This window comes from Dermacentor albipictus, chromosome 2 (genome assembly GCF_038994185.2).
Source record: "Dermacentor albipictus isolate Rhodes 1998 colony chromosome 2, USDA_Dalb.pri_finalv2, whole genome shotgun sequence".
Classification (NCBI taxonomy): domain Eukaryota; kingdom Metazoa; phylum Arthropoda; class Arachnida; order Ixodida; family Ixodidae; genus Dermacentor; species Dermacentor albipictus.
Genome location: NC_091822.1, coordinates 20,873,157 through 20,897,717, shown reverse-complemented (window position 1 = coordinate 20,897,717; position 24,561 = coordinate 20,873,157). Strand labels below are relative to the sequence as shown.

The 24,561-nt window shown below is 43.4% G+C and overlaps 1 protein-coding gene and 1 long non-coding RNA gene across 12 annotated transcripts in view; one reads left to right on the top strand and one right to left on the bottom strand.

Moving 5' to 3' along the window:
* The window catches only part of LOC135897954 (neprilysin-1-like), a 752,274-nt gene that overhangs the window by 82,524 nt on the left and 645,189 nt on the right, over positions 1-24,561 (top strand). For all 11 annotated transcript variants that reach the window (XR_010563211.1, XR_010563210.1, XR_010563209.1 and 8 more), the window contains exon 4: positions 6,626-6,725. Coding sequence is in view for 8 of the 11 variants with exons in the window: in XM_065426667.1 (XP_065282739.1) it covers positions 6,626-6,725 (100 nt within the window). In the remaining 3 variants the exon portion in view is untranslated. The remainder of the gene's footprint in view (positions 1-6,625; positions 6,726-24,561) is intronic.
* Positions 10,502-15,933, bottom strand: LOC135897953 (uncharacterized). The gene is made up of 3 exons (XR_010563208.2): positions 15,567-15,933; positions 14,690-14,803; positions 10,502-12,326 (listed from the first exon to the last, which is right to left on the bottom strand). It is a non-coding gene; the product is annotated as an uncharacterized lncRNA (long non-coding RNA).

The window sequence follows — 24,561 nt, the reverse complement described above, 5'->3', positions numbered from 1 at the left end:
CGAGAAAGGGTAAAGACGACGTAAGAATTCTAGGAAACGCCACAAGACAAGGCTGTAGCTGCGGACAAACCGTATAAGTTCACCCTAAAATACGGCGCGTTTCTGCTATTTCTAACAAAATAAGCACTGAAAAATTTGACGAGCGGACAACTCACCCAGGGCTTCCAGACGCTAAAAAACAGCGCAGTGTCTAGACTACTCTATACGGGAGTGGCTGAAACATCAAATCAACCCTTCTGTACCAGCTGTGGTATCTTCGTGGCTCGGGCGTTCCTTGAGTTTGCGTGTACAATTACAACCATGGCAGCCATATATCGACGAGCGCGAAATGCAAAAATGCTCCTGTAATTCTGTGCGTGAAAGAATTCCACGTGGGTAAAATTTATCCGGACCACACACTGCCGTGTGTCTCATAATCGGATTCTGTGTTTGCCACGTAAAGCCGCATAATTTAAATAAATTTAACAATTCTTCCTGAATGCGACATGGGCCCTGTGAGTAAATAACAGTGCTTATCTCGCAGTCTATGAATTTCGGCGCACAACTACACCGCAAGGAAACACGTCTCGCTCTGTGTTATTTGTACTGCGCAGGCAAACAATAGTGGTGCACGCGATCAAACGTTTAACAAATCACCAATCTCGGATTGCACTAACGCGGAAGAACTCAAACATTCGCTGTAAATGTGACCGTCAGTTATCGTCGATTGACGCAAGGATCACGCAAAACATCGCTTACATTTTATGACACAGTGCGTGGAATTCGCGCATTTTTTGTTTCCATGTCTGTGTCTGATACACGAGCTTCGCAGTGACAAATATGGCCACTGAAGGTCTCCTACTCAATGCTCGCTAAAGTCAACAGCGCGGCAGGCTGAACACTCTTGTGTCATTTCGAGATATTCCAATCAGTGTAGAACCACATCGAAGTGTGAAAGGCACACGCGGAGATGCATGTGAATGGGTTTCCTTGACTAGACTGGCACACGCATACTGAACCATTTCTTTACGCCTGTACAGGTTGGTGATTTTTATGCCCCTCCTAAATAGTGGGATGCACATTCGGCCGTAGCTGCTGCTGCCACATTCCTGTTCATGCCACATTGCTGCCACATTCCTGTTACTGTTATTTCCGTTGTTTATCTCGCGTTCTTGTTCGCTTATCTCCGTTTTGTCCTGCGCTCTGGTAGCAATGACAGGCAAGCAAGAGTTATCTAAACTTTTCGAAGAACTTAAACGCGAGTTGAAGAATGAATTTAGAGAACTGCGCGAATGCCTGGAAAGAGACTTAAGGAAAGAAATTAGAGAAATGAAGGGATTCTTGGAATTTGCGAACAAGAACTATGAGGAAATGAAAACATCTGTGAGTGAGCTGAAAAATGAAAACTCTGATCTAAGGAACACAGTGGAGGGTCTGGAAAAGGACCGAGATGCCCTGCTCGCAAAACTCAAGGATCATGAAGTAAGGCTCATGCAAAATGACCAGCATACCAGGTGTTTCAACATAGAAATCAAAGGTGTACCAACGAAGCCAAAAGAAAACACCTTGGATATAACCAGAAAACTTGCAGGTACACTTGATGTACCTTTCGAGGATTCTGATGTTGAAGTTTGCCACCGAGTTAGGACAAGCGGTAACGCTAATTGCCCTAATATTGTGGTGCAGTTCAGACACAGGGCCAAGCGCGATTCTTTCCTAGAGAAGGCAAGGAAAAAACAGCTGACAACAGAAGATATTCAGCTGGAGCCCAGCACTCCGATTTATATCAATGAACACTTATCTCCTCCCATGAAACGCTTGTTTGGAGTGGTGAACAGCAAAAAGAAAGAACTCGGCTGGAAATATGCCTGGTATCGTAATGGCAAGATTTTTGCCCGGAAATCAGACGGCAGCCCCATTGTCCCCATTTGCCATCTTGATGACTTGCAGAAGATGACGTAGGAACAACAGTTGGGTCCATTTTTTTTCTGGTAGCTTCTTATCTAAAATATGGTTTTGTACCATCCGAGGTAAAGGATCTTATATCAGATAAGCAACCAGCAATGACATTTTTGCATCAAAATGTTCGATCGCTCGCAAATAAGACTGATGAACTTACCATGTTAATACACAGCTTCGGAATACCGATTACTGTCATAATGTTAACCGAAACGTGGTTAACGCCCACATCACAATTGTTCCAGCTATCTGGTTATCAGTCGTTCTTCTGTAGTCGACAGGATAAGCGAGGGGGCGGTGTAGCGCTTTTGCTCAAAGATAATATTTTTGCCGAACCAGTCGACGAGTTCACTGGTATAACTTCCGATTATGAGGTACTGACACTACAAAGCCATACAAACTTGTTCTCTGTTGTGTACAGACCGCCATCAGGTGATGCGACCCGCTTTCTTGCTTTCGTTGAAAAGCTTTTCAATTATGCAACAGAAGAAAAAATGAATCTTGTTTTAGGTGGTGACGTCAATATAAACATGCTGTCATCTTTTCCGCTGCAAAATGATTTCCAGACTCTAATTACAACTTGCGGTTTTTCAAATACAATTTCTACAGCAACACGCATAACTGTTGACAGCGCCTCCTTATTAGATGTGTTCATATCAAATATAAATATTCATTCATTAGAGGCCGACGTTCTGTACACTGATATCAGTGACCATCTAGGCATTATTCTGCTAGTGAGTAAAATCAATCGTGTGACTCAAAAAACTAAGGAACCAGTTTATATTCAGTCAATTACACCACCTAATCTGGAGGCTTTTCGCCATGCCATTGCTCAGCAAACTTGGGACAGTGTTTATTGTGCACAAGACAGCGGCTCTGCATATTCCGCTTTTATTAATATTTTTAAACCGTTGTATGATACGCATTTTCCATGCAAAAAAATTACGAGGCCACCTAAAGCGCGGAAACCTTGGCTGACCCCTGAGCTTCTTGACATGATTAAACAAAAACATGTTTTATGTGCCAAATTTGTGAAATCTAGGGATGAAGCCTTGCTTAAGGCGTTTAAGAAATACAGAAACAGTTTAACAAATAAAATTAGAACTGCCAAAGATGCTTATTTTTTAGGAATATTTAGTGACCCTGCTAATCAACGAAGTGATGTACTTTGGCGCAAATTGAATGCCTTGTTACAGCCTAACTCTTACTCAGCTATTCCTGATATATTGGAACATGATGGGCAACAAATTTCTGGAGATGCAGTACCAAATGCATTTAATGAAGTCTTTACTCTAGCACCGCAACAGGACCTAGAACAAAGCCTAACTAACCACGCTCAGTTTCTACCAGTAAACAGGAATGGAGCATCGCTTTTCCTTGCTCCAACTACTTCTATTGAAGTTTTTTCGTCTATTAGAGCTACAAGCAACAGCAAGTCACTAGACGCCGATGGTATCCAGATTCGCCCTATAAAGTATGTGCTCGATATTATAAGCCCTATTCTAGCCCATGTTTATAACTTAATATTATCAACAGGTGCCTTTCCTAAGAGAATGCAAATTACCCGCGTTGTTCCCGTTTTCAAGCGCGGTGATAAAACAGCATTAAATAATTATCGGCCTATATAAATAATGCCAGTATTTTCTAAGGGTATGGAGAAAATAATGCATGCGCGATTACTTTCATTCTTTAACCGTCACCATTTGATTGCAGACTTTCAACATGGTTTTAGAAAGCACCGCTCTACGGAAACAGCCCTCCTGAGCCAAAAAGAAATAATTTTAGATGCATTCAGCCGGAAGCATATGGCACTAGGCATATACATAGATTTCTCTAAGGCTTTTGATTTAATTAATCATTCCATCCTTCTTAACAAATTAGAAATGTATGGTGTACGTGGAACCGCCCACTCGCTTATGACATCTTATCTGTCCCACAGATCACAGTTCGTAGATGCTAGTAACACAATATCTTCAAGGAAGCCAGTTATCACTGGTGTGCCGCAAGGCAGCATTTTGGGCCCACTTTTATTTTTGATTTATATAAACGACATTGTACGCTGTACAGATAACGCTACATTCGTTTCGTATGCCGACGACACAACCGTTTTTATTACAGGCAACGTGGAAACAGATATAGAAATAAAGGCTAATAAGACGCTGTCTGACTTAGAACGGTGGTCCGTGATAAACTGCTTAAAAATCAACCCTAAGAAAACAAAAATTATCTTGTACGCGCCTAGAGGAAAGTTGTTGACAACTAATATGAATTTGTGTCTGGGCAGTGAGCAGTTAGAGATAGTGGATTCCGTTAATATCCTTGGGGTGCGTTTTACAAAGCACCTAACCTGGAATGAGCATGTTGATCATCTCCAATCTAAATTGTCATCTGCCATTGGTGTTATTGCTCGTCTGCGTCGCTTACTACCGACCAAGGTAAAAATTATGCTACATGTACAATGCTCTGGTGGTATCTGTCATGCAGTACTGCGTCATGGTGTGGGGTACAACTGGTGTAACAAACTTGCACAAACTACATTTGCTACAAAAAAGAGTTGTGCGTTACATAGCTGATGTCCATTATACGCACTCCACAAAACCACTTTTGTCTAAATATGAAATTCTTCCTGTATTTTGTTTTTACAATTATAGGTTGATGTTGTGCTACAAAGATTTCGTAAAATTTGGCATTGATGATACAATTCATCTGGCAAAACTTCGGGAAAATACAAATATTCGACAGACCCGACATAAAGAAATGTGGTTCGTACCTACCCCAAGAACCTCCTATGATGAGCAATCTTTATCTCATACATTACCTTCGCTTTTAAACCTATTAGACCGACAAAATTTTGATCCCTCCAGAAACCGAAACTCTCGCATTAAACGTTTTTGTCAACTTATTTATTTGCAAGACTAGACATTGCCTTCTTATTCTCCTAATTTTGTTTTCCACTGTTATTTATGAGTGTTGATTATTTCTTGCCGTCTTGTTTCACTCTGTATTACCCGTTACATTGTGATGCTTTTTTTTTCATGTCTTGTGTATGACTGGCTGTCATCTTGCTGTTATGCCAACTTACAAGGGGTCGGGACCTCGTCAAGCTGTCCAAGCTTTTAGTCCTGCACTCCTCCTTCTTTAAGGAAATAAAATGATTGATTGATTGATTGATTTTACATGTGCGGGTAAAATGGTCTTATTTATTGTAATAAAGGGAACAATTAAGTACATATTGAGTACCAATTATTACCTTATGAATAAGAAAAATTGCGTGGTAAGCCACGTCCTTTTCTCCACAGGCGAAAGCACTATAAGACAGGTGTGTTTTGAACATTGACATCGCCGCCGAGATGAACGCTGCCACGTGAAAACGTGAAAACCTCAAACGTGAAAACGTGAAAATGTGAAAGCTTCTACAACTGTAGCATGAAAATCACATTGCTTTGTACTGAGTTACCGAAGCCAAAATTAGAAAACAGTGAAGCAAATTGTTTTAGAGTGCTACATGAGGTAAACAGAAAACTGCGTCTGCATTGCCGGCTGATACAGCCGAAGTTTACGCAGCCCTTACCTGACAGACTGCTCCAAAATTTCACGAAAAGCGTTGACTGGACGCTAAGGCATCTTTGCGCGTAGCTTGCTTTGAATCTATTGATAGGAGGGTGAGGTAATGCAACGAGACATCGCGATTGTTTAGTATTGTTGCGGAGCGTGCGCGTCCGAGCAGCCCGGTTGCGCGCAACGCGGCGTGATTTCGCGAGGAATGTAAACAAGAGAGGAGAGCTGGCCCGATAGGCGGAGCAACGTCATGAGCACCGCCAACATCCGGCTTCACTTTAGCTTCGCAAAGAGTGACGTCAGGGCCTCTCCTGAGTTTCCTTCCTCCATGGTCTCGGGTGTGCGAAAACCCGAAAGAGCTAGCTAAAAGCACAATAAAATACCAATATTTGACTGGTGAAAGTTGCGTATTGTTTCAAATTAGGTGCTGTAAAAAACAAAAAGCGTATTGTTTCCTATTTCCCTCGTATGAAAACACGAGCAAAACTGCGGGACTACTCTCGGCAGCGGTGACAGAGGCGCGCTTACTTTCCGTAGGCTTCGCTTCGCAGCCAAGAAAAGTTGTCCACGCGTATAGAAGGGAGCCGCTGGTCGCGTGTGCCGTGGTCCCCGATCCGGCGCCGCGCCTAACAGGCGGCCTCTATGACGGCCTTATCGCCTTGTGCTCGCTCCGTGGCGGCTTCACTGTGATATATAGCGGTGCGCTACGCGTTGGTTGATAAGTCTCGCCATGGAAATTACCGACGATGAGTGTATATCCATGCAGATATTGCTTTCGCAATTCAACCAGGTTTAACCAGAGCTAAACCACAGCCGATGTTTGTGATACACAATAACTATACGTTGTGATTGCTTACGGCTGTGCAGTCACGTCGATCTTTAATGTATTGTGTAGAATAGTGCAGGTAGATTCGACCCCACCTCCCTATGAGGAAACAATGGCTGCAGAACAAAGACCGCAAGAAGCCGAACCGCAGTGCGCTTGGCCATTTTATCAAAATGACATGAAAACCGGACGAAAGGAAAAGCTTTCTGTGGCGGCAAACTGATTTGACTTTGCCAGACTTCTTGCATTGTAGTTGCAGGCGGCCCATCTGGTAAATTTCATCAATTTGCTTCTTTATTATAGATCCCATGAAGTCTCCGGTACCGGGTCCGCGATCGCTACTGAGAGACCGCCTGCGGCTCCTGGCGCGACTGTCGCCGCAGACTCAAAAGAGGACGAGCAGGCGAGTTTCCTCACATATACGAATATTGTCTGGGATAAAGGGGCAGACTCTACAGCTTGACGAGGAACCATCTCAAGTACACGGCTCGGAGGGGGAGAACTGTGATGCGCATGCTAGTGTGCATAATACAATTTATCGACGCAAGGAAAGGTGTGATCAGTGCAAATCTCCACTCAAATTGCATAGAGCTCGACTGGCAAAATTGGGAATTCTACATGCTCGTTAATGTGTAATACAGAGGAATAACTTTCTTAAAGAGGAATATTGAGAAAATGCAACTTTCATCGCCCTTCGTCTTGGCGTTCTTGCTGCCTTTTATGAGAAAGTTACTCTAGTTACCGCTAGTTCCTCAAAGCCTACAAACGTATCAAGGCGTGGTTCGTCGGGGCTTTCATCAATCACCACGCAATGAATGGCATCGTATGCATTTTCGCAAAAACATCGAATGCTCAACAGCTGCGTCCGCTTCTTGAGCCTGTTTCTTGCTCGTTTGTAATTCCCGGCACTCCCCTTCTATTAATGATCGCCGGCATTCCTTGTAGTCTAGCCATTGGACGCGCTGAGGCTGATCGCCTAGTTTCTGGGGCACCCTTTGTGATCGCTGACGTCTTGCAGCATGCACTCAGTCGCAGTGGATTCTTCATTCACTGACTCGTCAACTAGGCTGACTTGACGGTCGGGTCTTTCATGACCATTAAACTAGAGCCGTTGTGAACTAAGCCCTTACCTGGGCTTAGTTCACAACGTTTCAAGAGACGTCGGCACATGTGGCGTTACGTGGTACACGAAACAACTTATATTTTTACTAGAAAGAAAGCAATGAATATATCCTTCATTTTAGCAAAATGCTACCGCAGAGAATTCTAATGAATTTAAGATGACGACGTGTTAGGTATATAGCGCCATAGACCAAACATGCACTGCCCATTTCGAAACGATGGAAAGTAGAATAACAATAGGCCGGAGAAACTTTGGAAGCACATAAAACGAAACAAGAAGGACGTTTCAATTCCGGCTCTGAGCAGAGGCATGCCAACAATAGTGAGCTACGGAAAAGGCAACATTGTTCAATTTTTTTTTACTTCAATATTCGGAAGTGCTTACTAATCTTGGATAATATATTTATTTGTCGAGGCCGAAATCGCCTCCCATGCTAACGTAATAATGGACTACTGAAGCGTTGAAGTACTACTACACTATAAAAGTAGTCCGAAGGCTATCGGCACTAATTGTTCAACAACTGTCATACTGAAGTCTTGTTCCCACGCAGTACCAGTATCCTCTTTGAAAATGACTTAAGAGACAGCTCTCTCGAGGCTAAACAGAAGATGACATCGGTTGCTCCTATTTATGATTATGGTTCGCGTATTGTTATTATTACCTACTATTCTATGTTCCTTACCTGTATGTGCAGTAAAATTCTCCAACGTATTTGTATATATGGCAGGAGCCCAGCACATAGATGTAAATTTATTGCTTAACCCGTACCAACCCTCATTTATGTAAGGTCTATCTTCTATAACACAATCAACAGTATTTAGACATAATTTAGCGGCAGCACATTTCGCAGTGTGTCACTACGCAATGGGGAAGATTTGCTCAAATAAAGGCGCACAAAGACGAGCTAGATAGGCCAAATGCTTGGGACGTTTTCTCTCCACCAATTTCGGCTTTATATTTAGCCTTTTGCCACTGCATATTCAAGGTGATTTGCACAAATAAAGGCTCACAAGGACGATCTAGACAGATCTAATGCTTGTGCTTTTTTCTCTTCATCAATGTGGGCGTTCTATTTCGCAGCGTGCCACAACGTAATGGGGAAGATTTGCTGAAATAAAAGCCCACAAAGACCAGCTAGATAGGCCAAAGGCTCGTGCCGTTTTCTCTTCACCAATATCGGCGTTCTATTTCACCGTATGCCACCTTATAATGTAGATGTTTTGCATAAAAAGGGCCCACAAAGACGAGGTAATAAGGTCAAATGTTCGGGGCCTTTTCTCTACACCAATTACGGCTTTATTTTTAGCTGCGGGCCACTACATAATGGATACAATTTGCGCAAATAAAGGCCCACAAGGATGAGCAAGAGAGGCCAAATGCTCGTGCCGTTTGCTCCTCACCACTGCTTGAGTTCTATGTCGCTGTGTTTCACTGCATAATGAAGACGATTTGCACAAATAAAGGCCCACAAAGACGAGCTAGACAGATCAAATGTGTGTGCCTTTTTCTCTTGGTCAATGTAGTGGTCTATTTCACCATGTGCCACCATGTAATGCAGAAGATTTGTTCAAATAAAAGCCAACAAAAACCAGCTGGATAGGCCAAATGCTTGTGCCGGTTTCTCTTCACCAATGTTGGCGCTCTATTTCGCAGTGTGCCACTACATAACGGAGACGATTTGCGCAAATAAAGGTCCACAATGACGAGGTAGACAGGTCAAATGCTCGGGACGTTTTCTCTTCACCAATTTCGGCTTTATTTTTAGCTGTGTACCGCTACATTATGGAGACGATTTGCGCAAATAAAGGCCCACAAAGATGAGCTATAGAGGCCAAATCCTTGTGCCGTTTGCTCTTCACCAATTTCGTCGCTCTATTTCGCATTGTGCCACTACATAATAGAGAAAATTTGCGCTAATAAAGGCGCACAACAAGTAGGAGAGGCCGAATGCTTGTGCAATATTCTCTTCACCAATGTCCACATTCTATTTCGCTGTGAGCCAGTACATAATGGAGATGACTTGCGCAAATAAAGGCCCACAAGGACCAGCTAGACAGGCGAAATGCTCGTGCCGTTTTCTCTTCCCCAATGTCGGCGCTGTTTCGCAGTGTGCCACTATATAATGGAGACGATTTGCGCAAACAAAGGCCCCCAAAGACAAGCGGGAGAGGCCAAATGCTCGTGCCATTTTCTCTTCACCAACGTCCACATTCTACTTCGCTGTGAGCCAGTACATAGTGAGATGATTTGCGCAAATAAAGACCCACAAGGACCAGCTAGACAGGCCAAATACTCGTGCCGTTTTCTCTTCACCATTGTCGGCGCTCTATTTCGCTGTGTGCCGCGATATAACGAAGAAGAATCCCAGAAATAAAGGCCCACAAAGACGACGCGGAGGGGCCGAGTCATCATGCCGTTTGCTCTTCACCAGTGCTTGATTTCCATGTCGCTGTGCCTCACTGCGTAATGAAGACGATTTGCACAAATAAACCCTTACAAAAATTTTTAATGTGTTTTTTTAGAAAGTCTTTTGAACTTTCTCTATAGAACTCTATTGTGTTTATTTTGATTGCCTATAGAATTTTCCTATAGAGTTTCAAAAGTTATTTGGCCACCGCATTCTTATAGGAACTCTAAAGACACATTTCTATAGAACATTTCTATCGAGTTGCTTTAGAGATGCTAAAGACAAATTTCTATAGAATATTTCTATCGAGTTGCTTTAGAGATGCTAAAGGCAAATTTCTATAGAATATTTCTATCGAGTTCCTTTAGAGATGCTAAAGACAAATTTCTATAGAATATTTCTATCGAATTGCTTTAGAGATGCTAAAGGCAAATTTCTATAGAATATTTCTATCGAGTTCCTTTAGAGATGCAAAAGACAAATTTCTATAGAATATTTCTATCGAGTTTCTTTAGAGATGCTAAAGGCAAATTTCTATAGAATATTTCTATCGAGTTGCTTTAGAGATGCTAAAGGCAAATTTCTATAGAATATTTCTATCGCGTTGCTTTAGAGATGCTAAAGACAAAAATTCTATAGAATATTTCTATGCAGTTGCTTTCGAGTCCCTACAAGCAAATGCCTATAAAAGCTAGGCCGATGTGTGTAAAGTACTTGCAATTTACCAAAGTTCTACTGTAGGCAATAAGGACTACAGTAAATGCAGTGGCAAAATAATTGGTGCTACAACCACAAAGTATTCAGTTTGAAATGTTTATTGCACTTCAGACTAGATACATGCTTCATATATGTGACATACACACTTCAGACTAGAACTTGCAACACACAAACTGTAGCTGCCAACATGCTTCTCAGGTCAAGCTGGTGGTGCAAACACACGAAACATGAGGTAAACGAATAAGTGGCAGACTTGATTACAGTTGACACCTCGCAATAACAGGCTTGACTAGGACAAGAAACCATACCATTAAAACTGCAAAAGGAGTGCCTGTTCCAGCAGTGCACATTAAATGTTTGGATACTAAAGCCTGAAAATAGACTGATATGAATGTGCACTGCAATGTTGTGTCAGCCTGACGAAACGACACAGCATTTTAGTCTGAGCAAAAATAACACTGGCAGTCGCTGCAAAACTGGCAAATAATGGCTTTCACAGATAAGTACACCATATACCGAAACCACACAGCATTTTAGTCTATGTTTATGTGTAAAATTAGCACTGGTAGGCCCTGCAAAAATGTGGCAAACAGGGGTTATCATAGAGCAGTACAGCATATATCGTAAAAAGTTTAAAAGCTTGTATTTCGTTGTAAGGGAAACAATTTTGAGATCAGAGCCAATATTCTAATTAGGGTGAGAAATACAAACCAGACCGACACACGCAATGACTAAAAAAGAGATCTAGCTCAGGAGCTCCTATGTAATGCACATGAACAGTAAAATCGTTTTTCTCGGCAACTATGCAACCAAATTTGATGAGGTTTGATACATTTAAAAATGTTTAAATTATAGTTTTTACATTAACACCATCAATTTTTATTAAAATTTGCTGAAAATAGCAAAACTTGAAGGAAAAGGACTTAGTTTGCAACTGTAAATAAAAAAAACAGCTAGCACAAGTTCGTTAATTCTGTAAATTTTCCTACTCAAATACATCCAAAATACAGAAATACTTTTGAGACAACCTCAGCACTAATTTGAATTAAGTTTGCGGCATTTGAGAATTCTACCTGTTGCAGGAAGAACTATTTGGCAGGTTTAAGAAAAATAACACCACAAAGCTTACTAATCCCCGTCTCTGTGCCAGAAAGAGATATCATAGTTCTGCAGACTCCATCTGCTATGTCTAAAGTCAACAAACTGTATGTATGAATTTACAGCTTGCATGAAATTGTTGCAACGTTTGAGAGTTTTGCGCATCTACTCATAAATTAGTGATTGTATATTAGAGCAGCATATGGTATCTCTAATTTGACAGATTAAATTATGGTATTAGGTCCAACAGAAATGTGATCTCATTTTTTGTTATATAAGATTTGTTAACCTTACTGCTCTGTTTCTTCAAAATTTACAGTTTCCATGAATTCGTGCTACGTGAATTATGCTTTTTCAAATAACGTTTACTTTGATGCAACAATATTTCTTTATTTTACCTGACTCCTTGCTAAAAAAAACTGCACAGTATTCATGAGATATGAATAAATAAATATTAAGTGAATAAGTAAACAAATAAATATTGCGGTTTGTCTTATCATTCCACCACCAGCATGAACTGTAGGGAGCTTTGGCTACTGCCCACATGGTTGCAAGTTCATTCTTACATGACCACCTGCTATTTCACTTCCCAGGAATGGAGCGAGGAAAGGCTAGTTTTTGGCCTCATTTGGTCCGTCTAGTAACGGCGACGGTGGAGCCTGGAAAATAAAATTGAAATTAATTTTCAAAAGGTGTAATGAACATTCAGTCATAATGTATTAGCAGGCACAAACATGCCACAAATATCTATATAGTTGTAGCATTATGCTAAGTTTCATTTCAGTATTTCAGAAAAAAATTATAACAGAAAGGTGGCAGAACGCCCCACCTCCCCACCACTCTGCCAAACAGTGGCAGTTCTTTTGAGAATCACTTTTGAGAATATTTTTACTTTCCCAAGATTCGGTGACATCAGCACTGGGCCAATGTGCCTGGCAGTAGAATATCATTGCTGATGACAAAAAGCATCTCCGAACGACAACAGCCTAGTCACACATTAATCTCATCTTGCAATGACAACACATTCCCATTTATAACATAAGCAAGCAGGAACACCCATGAGCTAAGAGTCCTATACAGATGTCACACTATGGATAGAAATTTTTTTTTTTTTGAAAAGAAGGGAATGACCTACTGGCTTCTATTGCTGAGCGGTAGACAAAATTAATATTCCATCCGCTATTAGCCATAGTTGGTATGTACTATGCTTAATATGCGAATAATAAATTTCTCACATGGAGCTTGGGCATCTAAGTATGCATTGTATGGGGAACAATAATGTTTTAAGTTGTTTTCGCAAACTATGATGGATAACTGCCAATTTGTGGTATTTGGAACACAGTCGCAGTGTCACTGTCAGATACAATGGACACAGCATATTCGTGCTTTTTGAGTTATTGAAACAATTAGTTTCTAATCTAGTACGGGTATGTACACTGATATGTATCCTAAACGCAATGATAAGACTGCCCAATTGCAATTGAAATGTTAATTCAGTTTTAATTAAAAAGGGTCCTTCTTGCAACCTGGCATGTGAAAAACAGAAAACAAAAATTATACTAATCAAGTAACTTTGAAAACTGATTGCATAACTGCTCTATAGGTGAAGCAGAAAATTTAACAAGAAATAACGTGCCTAAAACTAGTTGTAACAAACAAATTTGTTACTACGAAGGTTGCGGACAATTCAGTAAACAGATTGTGACCCAGTCTTTTTATGTGGCATTCCTCAGCGATGTTGTTGGTCAATTGGTTGCCGCAGCTGAACAAAACAGATGAACAGTCTAAATCTGGTGCGCAGCCCCAGTCCCATCGGTGCATGGTCAAGTGGGACGAACATACTGATCCGGGGAGTGAATTATGGTGCTGTCTTTGGCCGGTGCCTCAACACGTACCTATCTGTTGCATGTACATTTGACCAAATATACACATGATCACAAGAATAGACTACACTACCCCTGACAGACAAGACAAATTTAGTGGTATCTAAGCAAGCCTTTCTTGTCAGGGTGCCATATGCACAGCAGTGTGCAAGAGAATTGAGAAAGGCAAGCAGGCAAGGGAGGCTTGCTCGGTGAAAGATACCACCAAATTTGTCGTGTGTCACAGGCAGTGAGTGCACTGTATCCCTTTCACATGTGGTCAAGCGTACATACGGCAAACTGGCCGGTATCTTCTCATGTGTATAAGAAATCACCATATTTCATTTAAAAGACCAGTATGGTCATCCAACTTGGCCGTACATTTCCACAACGGGGCTTCATGTTGGATTACAATCGTTCATCTGTTTTCATCCACCGTAAAAACTGACAAGTGAAATCGATGAGGCATACCACATATATAGTAAGAGATGTGGGTGAGCCCCCATATTTAATGCAACAAACAAAAAAGGCATCCTGTGTAGGTCACAAGGTATCCATATCAGTCTGTGCCTATGTACTACAGAAGTAAATGCAGCTTAGTAAATACTGACCTTCATATTAATTTTCAAGAAATTAAAGCTCACCAAATGTGTATTTTGCAGTGGCTGTTACTATGGGAACAGAGAAGTAACTGTAAAGATATCAATGATAAACAAAGATGTGCACACTACGTGCTTAGACCTATGACATATTTAGTCCACTACCCTTCGAATTCCTACATGCACAGAAAACTGCACGAGATTCTAGCACAAACAGAAAAAAAATATGCAAATAGGGGTACAGCATAGGAAATAGTTTTCAAAGAACAAAACCCCAATAAAAAGTCATAAATACTATATGTACAAAGCAAAAAATATATGTAACTTGCAGGTAAGCAACTTACGCAAAAGAAATACTAAACATCAGGAATGGTTGGGTATAGTTTTATACAGAACACAATCATGTGGGCATAATGGCTATGCACACTAATAGGTAGCAAGTTCAATAAGGTTGCATAAATATTTAGTCTCTTTAGTATGCTGCATTAAGTAATGTGTCGACAAGCTTCACCATGAATGACACCAAGCCCCCTTTTTGGAACACGTACATTTCATACACACCTGTCATGACGATCCAGATCACACGCCATGCTGCTGCAGCCATATATCCACAGGGTCTGCATTTCTTGGGGCTCCTCGATCTTGTAGTTTATGTTGTGGGTCACGGCCTCGCCACTACAAAATCAGTTCTATGTTAGCTTATAGCAGTGGCACAATAAAGCTGTGATATCGTGAAAACATGCAGTCAGCACCTAAAAGAGTCACGAAAACAATGTCTGCACTAATGTGGAAAGAGAGCAAATGCTCGAAATCATAGAATGTCATGACAATGCGGACCTCTACATCAAATAAAAGTTTTGGACGCACCGCAGCAGCAGATTACAATCTAAACTTAATGTTTTTTTTTTCCATTACTTAGTATAGGCAACGTTCCCCTGTCATGCTTAGTTAAGTCAGTTATGTCAACACATCTTGCCTTGGAAATAAAGCTGTACTAGTAGCAAGCTGTGATTGGCTTACATTTTTTTCTTAGAACTGTTCGTTAGCCAAAAACCTCGTAAGTAGAGATTGTGCACAACGTCGAAGCATTTATAAGTGAGGAAACGTCATTGAAGAAAGAATCGATGAAGAGGTAGACGGGTCGTTGCTATGCAACTTTAGCAGACAAGCGGGAGCTCACGCACAACTGCACAAGGCGAACACGATTTCCGAAACTTTTCTCAGGGGAAGCAAACGCTTATCAGGATTATCAATTCCGCACTGTGGCAATAGAGTTGCGTACACAATTCTTACAACCAGCGGGTAGCAAGTATCAGCACAGGGTTCACTGTTGTCGTGGGTGTTCCACTTACTACGTTCGCAAGGCACTCTATACACACACGGGAAGCACACACAACACGGATGAACGCACGTGTAGTTGGCGAGCACGATTGCTTACCGTTTCAACAGTACGACGAGGTCGAAAGGCACTCTCCAAGTTTCCAGTGATGCGTCTGCGATGTTACTTGCAGCAAACAAGCCACTGGGTAGTGGACGAGCTGAGGCGCGCTAATAATACGCATTGCTTCTCTGCACCGTCCACCAAACTTTCCACGAACACAAGCGGAGACAAAGGGAAGGCACTCCATGGCATGAAAATCGTTGGTCCACATTTAGCTGGCGCGCCACGCATACGGCGTGCTTACAGCGAGACTCAAGCCATCTTCTGGCACTTTCGTGCTCGCGAACTACGTCTCATTTCATTACAGCAAACCTAATAACACACGATCAAACAAACACATCGACGCAGCTCGCACGACAACCGTTGAAGACGGAGAAATAACAACACGCCGTAGCATCGTATTCTACCTGTCGCGTTGAATACGAAAATACTGGCGCCGCCAGCGCCGTCTGTATAATAGTGCGGCTGCTGTGGCCTCCGTGATTCCTACAATAATACCCACTACAGCAGGTTTTGTGCCGTCTTGAGCCGACCTTTGAGCCGAACTACATACATATGTTGCTAGACAAGACGAAACATTGACATGCTCATATTGTGTGCTATAGTTTAGGGCAGAAATAAATTACATGCAGTATTCTTGCTTTTGAATCGCTTATGCCACATGTAGTCAGAAAAAAGCATGGCCTTCAAGATCTCGACAATTTACCCTGTGTAAGCTATCGCTGCGGTGTGATTTTAACGATTTCAACCTCGGTCACTGGCTTTAAAACCCTAACTGACTTTATGCGCAGCCGTTACCTGCAGTGCCTGTGCCCTCACTTCGTTTCTCATTGAAGTAACTTCCTGCTGTCGTTTAAATGTAGCCCAGAAATTGTCGACACAACCTCGGAGGTACACGTGTGCAGTGTGTGATGTTTCCGTGCGCTTGTGTCCGTCGCACAGCAACGTATATACGATGATGTTTAATTTTACCCGTGAGGTACAGGTTACGCTTATGTGTTCCCTATCTTGCTTTCGTGGCGATGCGCTTATCATGCGCGGATCGCGCTCATGTGGTCTATGACTGTTCAAGATTCCTTGAAAAAAAAAATCGTTTCTGCAGCGTGCATTTGTCGCATTTGAGTGGTATGTGCCAGAAATGTGCGGCGGCGTTCGATCTGTTTCCGCCCCAAGTGCTGCAGTCACTGCATGCCAGCAAATAGATATATGACGCGATTGCTAAGGCGCAGTTTTGCTTAGTGTTTCTTGGTATACATCTTTGTGATTTACCTGCATATGCGATATAAACCACAATGCGCGCTTCCGTTATATTTCTTTGGTTTTCCTAATTTCGATTAGTGTGACGTTTGCCTTGGTCAATGAGTGTCTTTTTAACGATGCTCTTACTTGATAGTAAAAAACCTCTCAAATGCCGATTGCAAGAACCAGCGTCTTCCAGTGCCTTCCAGTGTGAAACCAGCGCGTTTTTCTTTTTTCTTTTTCTTTCTTTTTTTTTAAGCACTGGATCGCACTGGGTACGCTGGCGCTCGCTGGGACTCACTCGAGACCAGTGAGAACGCTGGATAAGAGCTGGGTCACACTGGAAGAGACGCTCGCATTGGAAACGGCGCTGGTTGTGTTTGTGCCGCGCTGGCTCCAGCACGCAAGGACGAGCGCTGCTGAATATTAAATGCTTTATACAATTTCATGGCTTGATACTACTCTCTTGTCCTAAATAACGCTATATCTTAGGGTCATAGAACTATTTCGTGTCGCAGCATGGAATAAAGGTGCGTGAGCTGCCTTGTTTATTCCTGCACATGTGACACTGAAAATCACTTTCGTTTTTTGCATTTTGCCTTGTGACAGGGCGGACAGCTAAATTCTTTAACGAAACCACGCAAAGACGGAGGACGCCGCTTTTTTAGTAGTTCGCACGTAACGTATGACTTGGAGTTATCGCCATTGTCGCAGTGTTGTGGAGTGGACATGAAATCCAGAAGTCGTTCAGACGCGCTCGAACGGACCCCGAGTTCGAAGCCTACCGCTGCTTGATATTATCGCACCGATAACAAGGCTGAGGCGATTCGTGCGCTTCCACTTTCCCTATTGTACTAAAAAGAGTTCTGAGGCTCAAATACACACATTTTAGCTTTCGCCAGCTACCCGCGCCGAGATCAGTCCCCATCGAAGCTTAGGCATAGCGTATCCGCCGAGTCCGTCTGCACGCTATCGGCGCGCCTAACCTCAAGAATCAAGAAGTCTAAAAAGGATAAATTACTTTATATTTCAGATTTCGCATCGGTGCTTTTAAATAAACAATTTTTTCATGTCTACAGTGCCAGCACAAGAAGTGAGGAGCGCCGATGTGACGCATCATAAACGCAGGTATATGTGCTGTCGCCGAAGGCTCCCAGCACTAGCCTGCGTTTCTCTGACGAATATATATGGCTAGACAGACGTGTAGACTGAAAGGCATCACTGAACTAAGAAAACATTGCATACCCCTCGCGTGAAGAACAAGAAACGGCTATCGAAATCGGCAGTAACAGCCCATTCATGCAGCGTCCCGGGTCGGTGGTTCATTTAGGACTTTTTTTCGAAGCTAAAATACCAATCGCAGTCGATGTTATGGCACTTCCAAGCACACTATTGAATATGGAGAGCAAATTTTTCTTTGTGGTACAGGCGTGATTTTAGTTGCTGGCCGATAGCGCATCTACCACGTCTGTGCAAGACTTCTCTCTGTGAAACTAAAACTGCTTCTCGATTTTGATAAGCTAAATTATCCGCCCATTTCCCTATGCTGACGTGGCGTAGCGGTAATGAGCCGGGCTGGGGATCTGCAGGTACGACGATCGAATCCTGGTCAGAGCACTTCTGTTTTTACATGTTCATTCTTTCGATTTATATTGTACTAAAACGCTATCTGTTGCTTTCTGTATTCAAAAAAAAAAATACATACGGTGTCCAGGCACCACGTATTTAACGCGCTAGAGCTGTTTTTCGCACCAGTAACCAGCGCCTCCCAGTACGCCGCGCTTGCCCAGCGCCCCATGCATCCAGCGCGCGGCACTGGACCCATAATCCGGCGATGCACTGGATACTGGGTACTGTTTATAGAGTGAAAATATAGAGCCGTTCTTAGACAGGCCGCACTTTAGCTTGTTTAATTTCCTATAAACGTTCCTTTACAGAACTCAGTACGTATGCCACATGATGGCACACTTTTAGAACGGGAATGGAGAGCCAGTCTAGAGACAGGCCGCATTAGAAGTTCTGAAAACGTTCTATAAATTTTTCTATAGAATTTGGTACATAAGATGTCAACACGACCTCTATAGAACTTTTATGGAGGATGTAGAGCCATTCTATAGACAGGCCGCATTAGAAGTTCTGAAAAGGTTCTATTTACATTTTTCTGTAGGATTTGGCACATAAGATGTTAATACGACCTCTATAGAACGTTTCCGAAAACGTTCTATAAAATTTTTTCTATAGAATTTGGTACATAAAATGTCAATACGACCTCTATAGAACATTTATGGAGGGTGAATGGAGATTCAGTCTATAGACAAGTCGCATTAGAAGTGTTAAAAACTTTCTATAGACATTATTTTATAGGATATTGTACATATGATGACAATAAACCCTCTATAGACTGCTTATAGAGCGTGAATGGAGAGTCAGTCTATAGACAAGCCGCATTAGAAGTGTTAAAAACTTTCTATAGACATTATTTTATAGAATTTAGTACATATGATATCAATACAATCTCTATAGAACATTTATAGAGAGCGAATGGAGAGCCATTCTATAGACAGGTCGCGTTAGAAGTTTTAAAGACATTCTATAAAAATTACTTTATAGAATTCAGTACATAGGACGTCAATACACCCTCTATAGAACATCTATTGTGTGTGAAATGACTTGTTTCTATAGAAAGGTTTCTATAGACTTCTTATAGAGATTCTATGCAGACGACTCTATAGATCGCGAGTTCCTATAGAGTCCCTTTTGACTCCATAGGAACTCATTAGGAGTTCTAAAGGAACTCTAAATCCATTTTCATAAGGGAAGGCTCCCAAAGACGAGCTAGACAGATCAATTGCTCGTGCCTTTTTATCTTCATCAATGTAGTGTTCTATTTCTCAGTGTGCCAGCACGTAATGGGGAAGATTTGCTCAAATAAACGGCCAGAAACACCACCTAGACAGGCTAAATGCTCGCGCCGTTTTCTCTTCACAAATGTCGGCGCTCTATTTTGCAGTGTGCCACTTCATACCGGAGACGATTTGAGCAAATAAAGGCCCACAATGACGAGGGAGACAGGTCAAATGCTCGGGACATTTTCTCTTCAGCAATTTCGGCTTTATTATTAGCTGTGTACCACTACATTATGGATACTATTTGCACAAATAAAGGCCCACAAAGATGAGCTAGAGAGGCCAAACGCTCGTGCCGTTTGCTCTTCACCAATGTTCACGTTCTATTTCGCTGTGTGCCACTACATAATGGAGATGATTTGCGCAAATAAAGGCCCACAAAGACAAGCGGGAGAGGCCAAATGCTCGTGCCTCTTTTCTCTTCACGAATGTCCACATTCTACGTCGCTTTGAGCCAGTACATAATGCGATGATTTGCGCAAATAAAGACCCACAAGGACCAGCTAGACAGGCCAAATACTCGTGCCGTTTTCTCTTCACCATTGGCGGCGCTCTATTTCGCTGTGTGCCGCGATATAACGGAGAAGAATGCCAGAAATAAAGGCCCACAGAGACGAAGCGGAGGGGGTCCGACTCATCGTGCCGTTTGCTGTTCACGAATGTCGGCTTTCTTTTTCGCAGTGTGCCACTACATCATGGAGACTATTTCCGCAATTTAAGTTACGTAAAAACTCTGTAGACAGGCCAAATGTTCGTGCCGTTTTCTCTTCACCAATGTCGGCTTTAGTTTTCACTGTTTGCCAGACTACATCATGCAGACGAATTGCGAAAGTGAGGGCAGACGATGTACACAGGCCACATGCTCGTGCCGTTTTAACGCGATAGCGTTAAGGAGCTCGTGTCGCAGAAAAGCCGGTGTCGTCGGCATCGGCGTCCGCGGCGTTGACCATGAGCGATAAATCACGGCAGGCACTTCATAAATAAAAAGCAACTTCCAAGGTGTGCTGGGTGGGAATCGAACCAGGGTCTCCGGAGTGTGAGACGGAGACGCTACCGCTCAGCCACGAGTTGGATGTTTCCAATCGGTACAAACGCGCCTCTAGTGAATGCGGTGTTGCCTTCGAAACGAGCCGTGGAAAGTTATGCTGCGGTGTATATAGGTAATTATGAACATGTAGCTTACAGAAGTCGCAATTACACGAGTAGCGAAGTGCGTTTCCGCTGCAGTTCTTCTGCGCTTTCCGCACACGCAGAGCCATCTTGCGGCAAACACAGACGACCCCCTCCTCTCCATGTACGGCGCTGCCCCGACAGATGGCGCGCCACGCGCGCATTGGATAAAGCCCCTTAAACTTCGTAAAGTAGTGCCACGCTTTGAAGAATGCCGCCTCCTCCTCCAGCGCTCTGGCCGAAGCCGACACCGCGTCGCTATTGGCCTAATGGCATCACGTGGCCCCTTGCGCCGGCTTCGTTTGTTTACAGTCGCGCTTCAGTGCCATCTTTGCTCGAAAGGCGGCGCTTCTTGGCGGCATTCCTTCCGTTCCTATTCTGTGTTGTTTTGATCTTGTGAACGCCTTGAAGGATGTTTTGTGGCAACTGCGACGTCGCTTCACGTCATTTTCTGTTACCATGACCTGCTGCGCGTTTGGATGCCAATATAGTTTTAGCAAAGGCAAGAATATGTTCGCGATACCGTCCGGTAAGCGCAACGGGTCAAGAAGAAAGACATGGCTTCACCGAATTGGGAGGGAGAACTTCCGACCAACTTCCTCCGCGCGACTATGTGATGTAAGTTGTGACTCTCTCAGAGTATTGTATACGTGCCAGGCTTGCGTATTGTGCTGCGGGCAATAACGTAGTAGATATTGCACAGTTCACTGTGCATGTTGTCATTTGTACGGACGCTTTAACATGATTTTTACGCAACGTCTGCTTTGCTTATATGCGCACTACGTGGTCGTGTTAGTCATATTTGGTGCGCTTAATCGTTTTGAACGCCAACCGGCTTGAGTTCGCGGGCACGCGAGGTTGCGTGCGATAACGTGATTACGAAATTTTCAAGATTCAGCGCAGTCCTTTTGATAAAATTTCAGTCTCGATCATGAAAGCGCCTCAGGAGAGCAACTCTCTGCCTTTTGTGGTTACTTACTAGCCTTCTTTAGATAGACTAGCTTTGTTTGCCACATTTGTTCGTGTTTCTCGTTGGCGGTCGCCCGGTGGATTTGCGATACAGAGGCACCGATGAAAAGCGTGCGTGCTCTCCCGAAACCGTGTTACGCGGTGCGTTCGTCGTCGAGCGACCGCATCATAGGTAATTGAGACGTATGTGCTAATTCACGTGAGCTTTAAAGTGTGCGAAGCTTAAGATGCGGCGGTGGAGCACTCGCAAAGAAAACGTGCGGTCGCCCGCCCGTTCCCTGGCTGGTTTAGTCGTCGTTCGTGATTAGTTGTTTGCTCGTTCGTTCGCACGCTCGTTTAGTCGTTTGCTCGCTCGTTAGTTCGCGCGCTCATATAGTCGTTCGCTTGCTCGTCTATGCTACTATTAGTTTCTACAGTCGCTATGCCTTATTGAGACGCGCTTGCTGTAGGACTCTTAGGCTGGTGCGTTTATTTACGCAATGAGACAATAAATGGTGCACACGGACTTGTGACTGCAAAGGCAAATCTGTAATGCATCTATGTGAAAATAAACTGTTAACTTGCAACTCGAATGCCGTTTCATATCATTTTAACCTATGGATAAAACCATTTCACTTGCCGCAATTTCGGCCGCGTCATGGCGGGGGGATTCTTTGCGCGATCATGACTTCGCTAAGAAAGTCATATCTCGCAAATGTTACTTCGAAGGGAGTGCAACCGTTCTCAATGCATGCACCTCAGTGCAACTCGGTTCGCGACAAGTATACGTCACTTAGTAAACGGACGAACCAACGCACGGTGGAGTGTTACTCGTGATAAGTCATTAACCTCAAAAAATTACTGAAGGCCACAGTAGTCTTGTTTGAAATTGGGTCAAGCATTGTTATCGCGCTCCCGCTTCGCGCACGAATGCTAAAAACTCATTTTATTTTCTTGTGTACGCACAGTCCCGACTCGATGATCGGCTGCGGTATTTCTGTCGGCGTTGAGACACGAGAAACATAATAGCACCAGCGCCCACCTCTGAGGCTTTGCGCGCGCTTAGATTGGCAAGCACACACGTTGGCGGCACTGTAGCTTGTAATACACTTTCGAGCCTCCAGAGCAGTGATCTCCGTCAGCCTTTGTACGTCATAGCTGATACGCGCCGCCAATTCACATGGTAAGGGCGGCGCGGATTCTTTAGGCTGAGGGCTTGCTGGAAGCCAAGAGGTTGTCATTCGATGGTAAACGTGTTATTTACAAACATTCGCAACAATATCTTGCGACACGCCCTTGACAAATGTTGCGTACCTAACTGTAGGGCACGCGATACATTCGCAGTCGTCAACGCACAGCGTTAACACTCCGTCAGATACTTTTTTTACGAAATAGTTATCAAAAAATGAAACAAGAGCTGTCGTTACCGAATTTGTATAAGCATCCGAGTAAAGATTCTATGCTGTACACGAAGTTACGCGGAGCTGGAAAGCCAACGTGAACGCCTAAAGAGCACTGCCTTGCTATGCGTGCATTCACTCTGCGAAAGGTCGTCTGCTGCGCTCGAGCAAGTAGGCGGTGCCATGGTCGACGAGGGAGCGTGAAAGAGAGGAGAAACGAGGAGGAGTGAAGGCGGAGGAGGAGAGTGGCACTACTTTACGAAGTTTCAGGGGCTTTAGCATTGGAGCTGCGAGGACCGGTGCGAGGCGGTTCGCGGCCCCGACTCCCTCTCCCCTGACAACGCTTCGCCTTGCTCCCGCTGCAGAATCAAGCGTCCTTCCTTTCTTTAGATCGCTATCTGTCTATCTCTCTGCCCGTGCCGATCACGACGTTTGGGTGGCGTGCATCATTTCCCCCTCCGAGATACCGAGTTCTTCGGTTCGTTCCGCTTGCTCAGGCGCACGTTTCGTTGCTGCGCCGAACGCCGCGTTGCTCGACCATATGGCTCGGCGCTCACCGCGTCCGATGCGGGGCGCCTCGTAAGTGATGGCTGCCCTGTAGCCCATTGTCTTATACCCCTTGGCGGGTCGAGGGGAACGCTGTCGCGTTCCACTCTTGAAGGCAAAGCTTAAGCGTCCTCCAATTTTTTTTCTTTACCAGTGTTGGCGTCCTATTTCGCGGTGTTGGACTGCATGATGAAGACGATTTGCGCAATGAAGGCCCACAAAGACGAGCTAGACAGGCCAAATGCTTGAACCGTTTTCTGTTGACTGATGTCGGCGTTCTATTTCGCAGTTTACCATTACATTATGGAGACAAAGGCCACAAATAAAGATAGACGAAGTATGCAGGGAAAGCACTCCTCCCGTTTTCCCTTCACTGAAATCAGTGGTTTTTCCTCGCGGTGTGTCACCATATCATGGAAACGAAGGGCACAATTAAAGACACACATAAAAAGGATGAAAATCTTGCTAACATAGTTTAATTCGGCGAATTCCCTGTGAGAATATGCCCGCGCCAAATTATGAACATCAGGTGTGATGTTGCTTCCGATGATGACCTGATCGAGCTCACAGAAACTGAACTGTGGAAGGTTGGAGTGAGCTAAATTTGAATAGTGTTTAACGAGTTATCTTAAGGAGCGAGGGCACGGCGATGAAAACCAAGGATTTAGTACTTATCTTTGGCTGAAGCATACTGCCCGAGACAATCGAGGCATGCTATGTGAAGCTACGATTCATACCATATGTTCCAAATCCTCTTCGATGCTTGAAATGGCAGCGTATCGA